General features: G+C 58.3%; 1 protein-coding gene across 1 annotated transcript; it reads left to right on the top strand.

Annotated features, from left to right (window-relative positions):
- The first annotated feature begins 457 nt into the window (after positions 1-457).
- On the top strand, positions 458-6394 carry LHX5 (LIM homeobox 5). The gene is made up of 5 exons (XM_058816746.1): positions 458-630; positions 2215-2438; positions 3555-3832; positions 4904-5069; positions 6027-6394. Exons 1-5 carry the CDS (start codon positions 458-460, stop codon positions 6392-6394), a joined length of 1209 nt encoding a protein of 402 aa, XP_058672729.1.
- Positions 6395-9518: the final 3124 nt, after the last annotated feature.

The following is a 9518-nucleotide window of genomic DNA, read 5'->3' as shown; positions in this document are numbered from 1 at the left end:
GTTTTTTCCCTGCCGTCGTCGAGGCTCCGGAGAGAAGAGGGGGAAGAACTTGACAGCAGCCCCGCTGCCCTCCCCTGAATTTTTTGTTGTTCCTTCTTCTGTATTTTGTTAGTTTTTGGTTTATTTCGTTCGGGTTTTATTTTCTTTTGGTTTTTTTTTTAATTTTTATTTTATTTTTATTCTCCTTTATTTTAATTTATTTTATTTCTTTTCATTTAATTTCATTTAATTTTAATTTTTTCCTGCCTTTTTTTTTCTATTTTATTTTATTTTTCCATTCTTTTCCCCCGCTTTTTTTTTTTGTTTGTTTGTTTTTTTTTGGGGGGGGGGAGAGGATTTTTTTTTGTTTGTTTGTTTTGTTTGGTTTTTTTTGGTTTTTATTCCTTTTTTGCCGCCGCCGTGTGCCGGCGCGGGGCTGGCTTCTCCTTTCGAGCGTCTCCATCCCCCGGCGGAGGTTATGATGGTGCATTGTGCGGGCTGCGAGAGGCCCATTTTGGACCGCTTCCTGCTGAACGTCTTGGACAGGGCATGGCACATCAAATGCGTCCAGTGCTGCGAGTGCAAGTGCAACCTCACCGAGAAATGCTTCTCCAGGGAAGGGAAACTCTACTGCAAAAATGACTTTTTCAGGTGAGTCCTCACCCCCACCCCAGCGGAGGGAGAGGAGTTTTGGGGAGCTCATGGGGGTCCCCTCCTGTCCGTGTGTCCGGGGAGCCCCGGGGGCACCCGGCGGCCGCTGCTGCAGCCCGAGGAGGGGGCGGCGAGGCTGCGCCCCCTCCCCATCTCCCCACACCTTTCCCCGCATCTCCGCCGCTGCCCCCGCCCGTCCCGCGGCTTGCGGTGACAGCGGGCACCGGCCTGGCACTGGGGTGACACCGGGCACGGGCCTGGCACCCCCAGCTCCCCCCGCACCGCAGGCCCCGCTGGAAGCGGTGCCCAAATCCCCCCTCCCTGGGACCCCGCGCCTTAAACGCCCCTAATGAGCGCGATAAGGCCGGGAGGGAATTCGGGGCCGGCGAGGCAAAGGGGGGGCCGTGACTTATGGCTCCTAATGCTGGCACTACATCAACGTCACGGCCGGCAGCGACACGGGCACCGCTGGGGCCGCGGCCCGAGGGGGACAGGGGACCCTGCGTGGGCACCCCGGGCCTGGCAGCCCCCGGGGACAGCCCCTGCTCCCCGTTCTGCGGGCGGAATTTTTGTTTCTGTGAGGGTTTTTGTTTGTTTTGGAGGTTGGTTTTATTTTTTCCTTGTTTGTTTTTTTCTTTTTTCTCGTAGCATTATATTTTTTTGTTTGTTGGGTTGGTTTGGGGGGCTTTGTAGGAATTTTTTTTTTTGTTGTTTTATTTTGCTGTGGGTTTTATGTTTTGTCCTTGTTGCTTTTTATTATTATTATTTTTTTGGTGGGGGTTTGGGTTTTGGTTTGTGGGGTTTGTGGCAGGTTTTGGTTGTTTGGTTTTGTCTCTTTTTTTTTCCTTTTTTTTTTTTTTTTTCCTTGGGAGATTCCTAGTCGATTCAGATTCCCTGGAATTAATTTTTTCTTTTATTTTTTTTTTAATTTTTGTAAAATCACCTGGGAAAAAAAAAAAAAAAATCACACCTAAACCCAGACCCGCTGTGGGAAGGAAAGGAAAACCGGAGATTTACAAAGCACTCTTCCCGACCTGAAAAAACTCCCTCTCGGCTTGGGGAGCGGATGGGGGATTTGGGACCATGGGACGCTTTGGGGAGCGCAGCTCCCTCCTCCGCCGCCCGTTGTTCTGATCCCCGCACCCGCCGCTCCTTTTCCCGTCTCTCCGGCCGTGATCAGCCCCATTTTCGGGGATTTTCAGGCCGGAGCCCCGGGAAGCACCGGCTGAAACGAAACCCTGCCCTGCCCTCCCCTCCCGCGCGTCCCCTCTGGGGCCAAACCCGTGCGAGGATGTTCGTGCGTGTCCCCCGCGCCTGGGGACACCCCAAAGCCGCGCTGTGCCCGCAGCCCGGCCCCAGGGCTGGCGGGGATGAAGGCTCTCCTCATCCTCGCCCCGCAGGTGCGGTTCGCCCGTTCCCCCAAATCTTCCATGGGGACAATGGAGGAGATCCCCCCGGTGCTGGAGGAGCGGGGCTCCCGCGGGGGCTTGGGGAGGGGGGATCGGTGCAGAGCACACACACAGCCCCCGCCGCAGCCCGTCCTGCCCGGGGCTCCAGCTCTTCTCGCTTCTCTCCCCTTCCCAGGAGGTTTGGTACCAAATGCGCCGGCTGCTCCCAAGGGATCTCTCCCAGCGACCTCGTCCGGAAAGCCCGGAATAAAGTGTTCCACCTGAACTGTTTCACCTGCATGGTGTGCAACAAGCAGCTCTCCACGGGCGAGGAGCTCTATATCATCGACGAGAACAAATTTGTTTGCAAAGAGGATTATTTGAACTCTCCCAGTTTGAAGGAAGGCAGCCTCAACTCAGGTACGAGCGGCTCAGCCCGCCCAGCGCTCCGTTCTCGCCGCCGGGCAGGAGGTTTGGATGTGTGGGGTGAGGGGTCGGCCCGACCCCCGGTAATCCCGGCCGCGGTAATCCCGGTACCGGCAGGAGGGGCAGCGCCGAGAGCGCCGGGCACAAGCCCCGAGCTGCCCGTACCTCCCGGTGGAGGCGCCCCCCGGCCGGGCAGGACGTTCGGATTGGGCTCTCTACATTTGTGGGGTGAGGGGCTGCACCCCGCAGCCCATCGGGGAGGGAGCGATGCGGGGTGAAAGGCTCGGAGCGGGTGGAAGCCTCGGTGACGCCCCCGTGGGACGCGGACACGCGTGGGGTGCGCTCCCCGCCCCAGCCGCGGCTCTGCCCATCCAGCGGGGCTGCGGGGCGGGGGGAGCCGCGATGCCCCCCCCGAGGGCTGCCCCGGGAGCCCCCCACTCCCTCCCTCCCTCCCCAGAGCCCCCCTGAGAACGTGCCCGCTCCCCCCGCGCCGCGGGCCTGATGCTTCGCCTCCTTTCACCCAGAGGCAAAGCTCCCATTTGACTTCCTTGGAAGCTGTCTCTGCGTCAGGAGAGCAGGGCCAGGCCCCCTCCTGCTGTCCCAGCCATGCCGGGCGCCCCTGCTCACCCCCTTCCGTGGGCTCTCTCTCCGTCCAGCACCCGGGGCCGGATCCTGCCACGCCAGTCAGTGGGGCCGCTGCTGTGAGCGAGGCGAGTAGAGCTTGGCCTTGGGGGGTGCTGGCTGAGGGTCCCGGGGGGAACACGGGGCCTGGGGGCGGGGGGGTGAGCCAGGCTGGACACAGAGACCGGGGGGCTCCCCGAACCCCCACAGGGCCCGGCTGCGTTTTTCCCGGCGCGGGGATAGAGGGGGAGCGCGGGGGGCAGCGCGGGCATGGGGGGCACCCCCTGCCCAGCTCCCCCCACAGGGCTGGAGCGGTGCCCGGTGGTGTTGGGAGGCGATGCTTTGGGGGGGCAGAGGCCGTCTGCACCCCTCGTGCTCTCCAGCACCCCCAACCCCTCTCCGGGCAAGCAGAGGGGGACAGGAGAGGGGGGTCAATGTCTCCCCGAAGTCATCCACCCCCCCCCTTTCCTCTCTGGGTCTCCTTTACAGTGTCCTCATGTACAGACAGGAGTTTGTCCCCGGATCTCCAGGACCCCATGCAGGACGACACCAAGGAAACGGACAACTCGACCTCGTCGGACAAGGAGACCACCAACAACGAGAACGAGGAGCAGAACTCGGGCACCAAGCGGAGGGGGCCCCGCACCACCATTAAAGCCAAGCAGCTGGAGACCCTCAAAGCCGCCTTCGCCGCCACCCCCAAACCCACCCGCCACATCCGGGAGCAGCTGGCCCAGGAGACCGGCCTCAACATGAGAGTGATCCAGGTGGGACAGACAGAACGACGGGGGGGAGGTCCCGGGGGGGGCACAGGGGGTCCCGGGGGGAGCCCGGACGGTTCCGGAGTGGGAACGGGCCAACCCCGTTTGTGACAGTGGGAACGAGCCAACCCCGTTTGTGACAGTGGGAACGGGCCAACCCCGTTTGTCCCTTCCAGCACCACCTCAAACCCGCCCTGCAGCCCCCCCACGCTCTCGTGGGTGAGCGGGGATCCCCCAGCCGTGGGAAGGGATGAAACACGAGGTGTTTCATTCCCGAAACGCGGGGCCGAACAGGATCCCCGGCGTGCCGGGAGATGGATGCTCCAGCCTTGCATCCACCGCGCTCTGCAGGCAGCCGGCACTTCCTCACCGCGCTGCCCCCGTGAAGAAAATCCCTGCGGAAATGTAGGGATTAATGGGCTTTAATAGAGGCATTAATAGGGGAGGACTCTCCGGCTTTGCCGGCGGCGGAGCTGCGATTCCCGGCTCCCGGCAGAGCGGAGCGCGAGTCCCGCAGGAGCGCGCTGTGCCCGTCCCCCCGCGCTGCCCCATCCCCGGGGGAGTCCGACAATAATCCAGGCGCCCCACCAGGCTGCTGAGGCGAGCGGTTCCGGAGGAGCAATGCCCGTGGAGAGGCGGCCACATCTCCCCTTTCCCTTTTATTCCCATCCTCACCGCGGGCTGTTCTGAATCCCTGCCTGCTGCCGCCGGGGCTCATCCCCCTGCTCCCGCTTTCTGCCTGCTCCTGCCATAATCCAAACCCCCTTTTTCCTTCCCACGTTTCCTCCCTTCTTTCCCTTATCCATGGGGAAAATTTCCCCCTCCTGCCTTTTCCAGCTGCAGGGGCAGAGAGGCTGAAGGTGTGCAGCTGCGGGAAGGAGGGGCAGAGTTTTAAATAACCTGGTTATTAGCGGTGTCCCCATGTACTTTTTGAGCAGCAGCAGGAAAGGGGGTCGGTGTTGATTTAAAAAAAAAAAAAAAATAGATGTTAGAAAAGCCGTGTGGGTGCAAGATGGTGACCCAGACGGGTCCCTGCTCGCCCACCCGCGCTGTGCACTGACCCCAGCCCGGCCGCAGGTGTGGTTCCAGAACCGTCGGTCCAAGGAGCGGCGGATGAAGCAGCTGAGCGCGCTGGGCGCCCGCCGGCACGCGTTCTTCCGCAGCCCCCGCAGGATGCGGCCCCTCGGCGGCCGCCTCGACGAGTCCGAGATGCTCGGCTCCACGCCCTACACCTACTACGGAGGTGAGGGACCGTCCCTGCCCTGTCCCCTCCTGTCCTTTGTTCCTCCCATCCCGTTCTCCGCGGCTGTCCCCTTTCACACGCGTGCCCGGCCCCACGCACCCCACGCCCCCCCGGCATTGCGGGGCCCCTCTCCCGCGAACAAAGCCCCAGCTGCGGGGCTTTTGTCCCCCTTTCAGGCCGCATTTGCTGCAATTACCTCGCGGGCCCGCAGCATATGGAGGGTCAGTGCGGGCCGGCCGCCCCCGCTGCCCCGGCGGCCCCGCAGAGCCCCCCCAAAATCTGCGCTTTCAAAGCCTCCCATCTGACCCGCGGCTTTCCAGGCACCCCTTGTTGCTCTGCAGTTAGTGTCCAGATCCCTTCCAAGCTGCTTAAACACATATACTAATTCCACATTTTATATATACTTTAATGTATTTTTCCTACTACATATATATTAATGTATTTTTCCTATTATATATATATATTAGTGTATTTTTCCTATTATATATATATTAATGTATTTTCCCAGATTATATATAATTTCCCCAATATGCATATATATTTTCCCATTATATACATTTTCCCCGTTTTATATTTGTTTTTGCTCATTCTGTTTATAGCTATATTTTCCACATCCCCTTTTTATACACATATATATAAATATATGCACGTTATTTTTTCTCCATTAATTAAGCACTAAACTGAGCCCATTTTCTCGGCCCTTTCACCTCTCCCAGCCCGAATTCGCTGCTCTTCCGCACCCCAAAGAAAGGGTACTAGAGAGGATGGGCAAAGAGAGGATGATGGGCAGTGCAGCTCTTAGGATGGGCTCATTCCTCCCAGGTTGGATTTAAATCCCAGCCGTCCTTGGGGTCCCCGTTTGGGAGCCAGCAGAGCGTTTTGGAGGGGACAGCACGGGTTTGGGGCGCAGAGGGATTTCGGGAGACCAAATCCATCCCTTTTCCCCCCTCCCCACAGATTACCAAGGTGACTACTACGGGCCGGGAGGCAACTATGACTTTTTCCCCCACGGGCCGCCCTCCCAAGCCCAGTCCCCGGCCGACTCCAGCTACCTTCAGAACTCAGGACCCGGCTCCACACCCCTGGGACCCTTGGAGCCCCCCCTAAGCGGACACCACTCCTCAGAAAACCAAAGGTACACGGATATGATCTCGCACCCCGACACCCCCAGCCCCGAGCCGGGCATGACGGGCTCGCTGCACCCCATTCCTGGCGAGGTCTTCAGCGGGGGGCCCAGCCCGCCCTTCTCCATGTCCAGCAATAGCGGCTACAGCGGGGCTCTGTCGCACCCCAACCCGGAGCTCAGCGAGGCGGCGGTGTGGTAGGCCCGGCCCGGGCACGCGTGTGCGTGTGCGCAGGGGGAAAAGCCCCCCTGGTCCCCCCAGCCCACGCGTGTCCCCTCCTCGCCCCCAGCAGGGGCTCCCCCGCCGATGCCCGAGCGCATCGCGGCATCTCCGCCCGCCCTCCCCATCCCGCACCCCGGGAGCTTGGGGCCACCCCGCTACCTCCCCCCTCCCGGCAGCTGCCCCCCGAGGCTTTTTGGGGGGCGGTGAGGGGTGCCCAGCCCTGCAGAGCCCGCCGGAGCCGGCCCAGCGCCTCTCGGACCAAAGCTGAACTCGCCTGGACACGGGTCCCGCACCGGGGAGGGGCTGCGGCAGGGCTGCCCCTGCTCATTAGCGTCCTTTTTAATTATCCCCCGCCACAGGAAAGGGGGGGAACGGGGAATAGCAGGGATAACCCCCCCGTGGCCCCTCCCTGGCCTCGTTTTTATTGTTCCCGTTTCACCCCCGAGGGGAAGGTGGGTTTGGAGCCGGATTTTGGAGCGGTGGGGACGATGGGGCTGAGCGGGGCCATGCCCCGGTGGCTGGCTGAGATTGGGCTCCCACGTGGTGGAACAGACACCAGAAAACAGGAAAAAACAGAACAACAACAAAATAAAACCCCAAACAAAACAATAAACCCCCGAACTAAACCAAGCCAAGCACAGCAGCAGAAATTTCACCCGAGCCTCGACGCCGAGTCCCGCCCCAACGATTCCCAGAGGCTCCGCCAATTTAAGGATGTATTATAGTTTTTGCTTCTAGTTTCTTTATTTTGTATAAAGGAGAAACAAATAAAGTATGTTTTTGTGTTTACTGATTATTTATTGTACTTTAGTCATCGGAGGCTCCGAATTTTTTCTATTTTGAAGGCAGGGAGGGGATGGCGCCGGGGAGGGGGGTGAGAGCATAGAGAGAGGGGGGGAATAAAAGGAAGGAGAATGGAAAAGGAAAGGAAAAAAAAAAAAGTTGTTTTCTGAAAGCGTCGTGGGTTTCCTGTCCCCGCTGCCTCTTGCGGAGGCTGTTAGTGTGAATGGCTCTTGTTGTTCGATGTGAATAAAAAACCTTTTAGTTACCTACTGTTCGGTCACCTGGTCCCTTTCATTTTACTTTATTTGGATTTGTTTTAACACAAGCCCGTGAGGAACGCTGGCCGGGCTCCCCCAGCGCTGCCCTGGGTGAGGGATGTGCCCCTGCACAAGGTGATGCTGCTGCATCCCCATCCCTCCCCAGTTCCCCCCAGTCCCACAGCTCCCCGGCACTGGGAAGGGACACATTACCCAGCTCAGACAGCACAATGCACAATTTCCTTCTCCTGGGGGGCACTCAAAACCCTCCCAGAGCAGCCCCAATGCCCCAAGCTGGGGTTCAGCAGTGCCAGCAGCAGCTTTTGCCCCATTTTCCCTGTGGGATCTCCTCCCCAGCACCGCAGTTCACTCCCCTTCTCTCCTGCTTTCTATCCCTCAAGATATAAAAATAAAAAGTCCCAGGCAGGCTGCAGCTCTGAACTAATATTTAAAATGCAAAATCATGGCAGAGTTTTTCACCCCCCCACCACCAGCCCCCCCTGCTCCTTGTCTTGCAGTAAAACGATATAAACAGAATAAATTACCTTCCCTTGCTGGCTTACCAGAGTCCCTCTCTCCTGACCTGAATTTTAAGTCCTGGCTCGGTTGTAGCAGGGAGCAGCGATGATTTATGGAAAGCCAGCCACAGCTCTGCATATTTTCTCTGTTCAGCCAAGTGCTGGAATTTATCCTTCCTGTGCCATTACTGGCATTAATAACGGGGTGGCCAAGGAGGCACACTGAGCCCCCTCAGCCAGGAGCTGGGGCCAGCACAGACATTGGGGTTCCCTCACCCCCCATCCCCAGGAAAAACACCTCCTCCCTTTTCCCAAACGGGGAAACTGAGGCAGGAGCACAGCTGGCTGCTCCAGCACTCCCAGGCTGTCAGTGTTAGCAGGCAAGGGGGAATTTTCATAAGGGCAGGGTGATGTGTTGGTAAATAACCCACTCACAGCATCATTTTGAGGAGTATAAAATGGTGAATCACGGGGTGAACACTAGATATTATTACTACTATTATTATTATTATTAATTCAGAATTCAAGGCATAGAGCTGAGGGTTGGTTTTAGGCTGCTGGGACACCCCATCTGTGAGACCTGGACAGAAGAGGCTGCAGGAGGGATGGGGATGATGCTCCAAGCTCCCAGAGGATGGGACTCAGCAGGAGCAGCCATGCGAGCAGGGAAGATCCCAAGGAACAATCCCTGGCACAGAGCAGCTCTGCAGCTCCGAGCTGGGTGCAGGAGCCCAACCCGGGGTCCCCATCACCCCAGAGGTGCCAGGAAAGCAGCACACTCAGGATTCCTGCCTGTCCCCAGCTGCAGAGTGACACAGCTCACCCTTGAGGGTGTCCCAGGCACATCCAAAGCCCCCAGCTGGCACCCGGGTGAAGGTAAGGAGGGGGAAGTCTCCTTGCTGGGTCACCCCAAACCCTCCAGCCTGCCCGTGCCACCCTCAGCAATGACCCCTCTGTGCTGAGGAATCACCATGGGGAGCTCCTGACTGCCCTGACTCCCCCTCAAACAGAATAACGGGAATAAATTCCTTTTAAAAGCTATTCGATTTTGTTTTTCGTTTCTTTTCCTGACCTTCTTGCCTTTTTTTTTTTTTTTTTTTTTTGGGAAGGGGGAAGGTCTGCAGAAGGTGGAAAGTAATCAGGTTTTGGACCCGGGATAAAAAATAGCCCGAGTAGGTTGGGCTGACTCCCTATAATTAATAGTGTGCCTCGTAATAGGATTCTCCAGCCTTCGGTGCTCCCTGGAAACACCTTTTTACATAAGGTATTGCTCACGACGGAGTGGCAGAGCTGTGATTTATGGGGGTTTGGCCTCCACCGAGCACCTGGGAAGGTGCAGGGCAAGGGGCTGAGGCAGGGAGGGGTTTCAGGTCAGGATGTGTGGGGGGATGTGGGTGAGCTGCTCCTGGGGCTGGCACCCTTCTGCTGCAAAGGGAGGGGGATGAGAGGGGTTGGGGGCAGAAAAATGCTTCTCTCCCTGCCCGAAGCACAGGGCACAGGCTTAGCAGGGGAACCGCACCAGCAAATCGGCAAAATCACCCGGAA

Source organism: Ammospiza caudacuta, chromosome 18 (genome assembly GCF_027887145.1).
Source record: "Ammospiza caudacuta isolate bAmmCau1 chromosome 18, bAmmCau1.pri, whole genome shotgun sequence".
NCBI lineage: Eukaryota > Metazoa > Chordata > Aves > Passeriformes > Passerellidae > Ammospiza > Ammospiza caudacuta.
The sequence above is the reverse complement of the archived record's forward strand: the minus strand, read 5'-3'. Positions and strand labels throughout refer to the sequence as shown.

What these genes read in the sequence shown, in the direction of transcription:
- LHX5 (XM_058816746.1), top strand. Translation starts at nt 458, where the DNA reads ATGATGGTGCATTGTGCGGGCTGCGAGAGGCCCATTTTGGACCGCTTC. An exon ending in GGAAGGCAGCCTCAACTCAG is followed by an intron (nt 2,439 to 3,554) that starts GTACGAGCGGCT and finishes TCTCCTTTACAG; the next exon opens with TGTCCTCATGTACAGACAGG. An exon ending in GCCCTACACCTACTACGGAG is followed by an intron (nt 5,070 to 6,026) that starts GTGAGGGACCGT and finishes CCCTCCCCACAG; the next exon opens with ATTACCAAGGTGACTACTAC.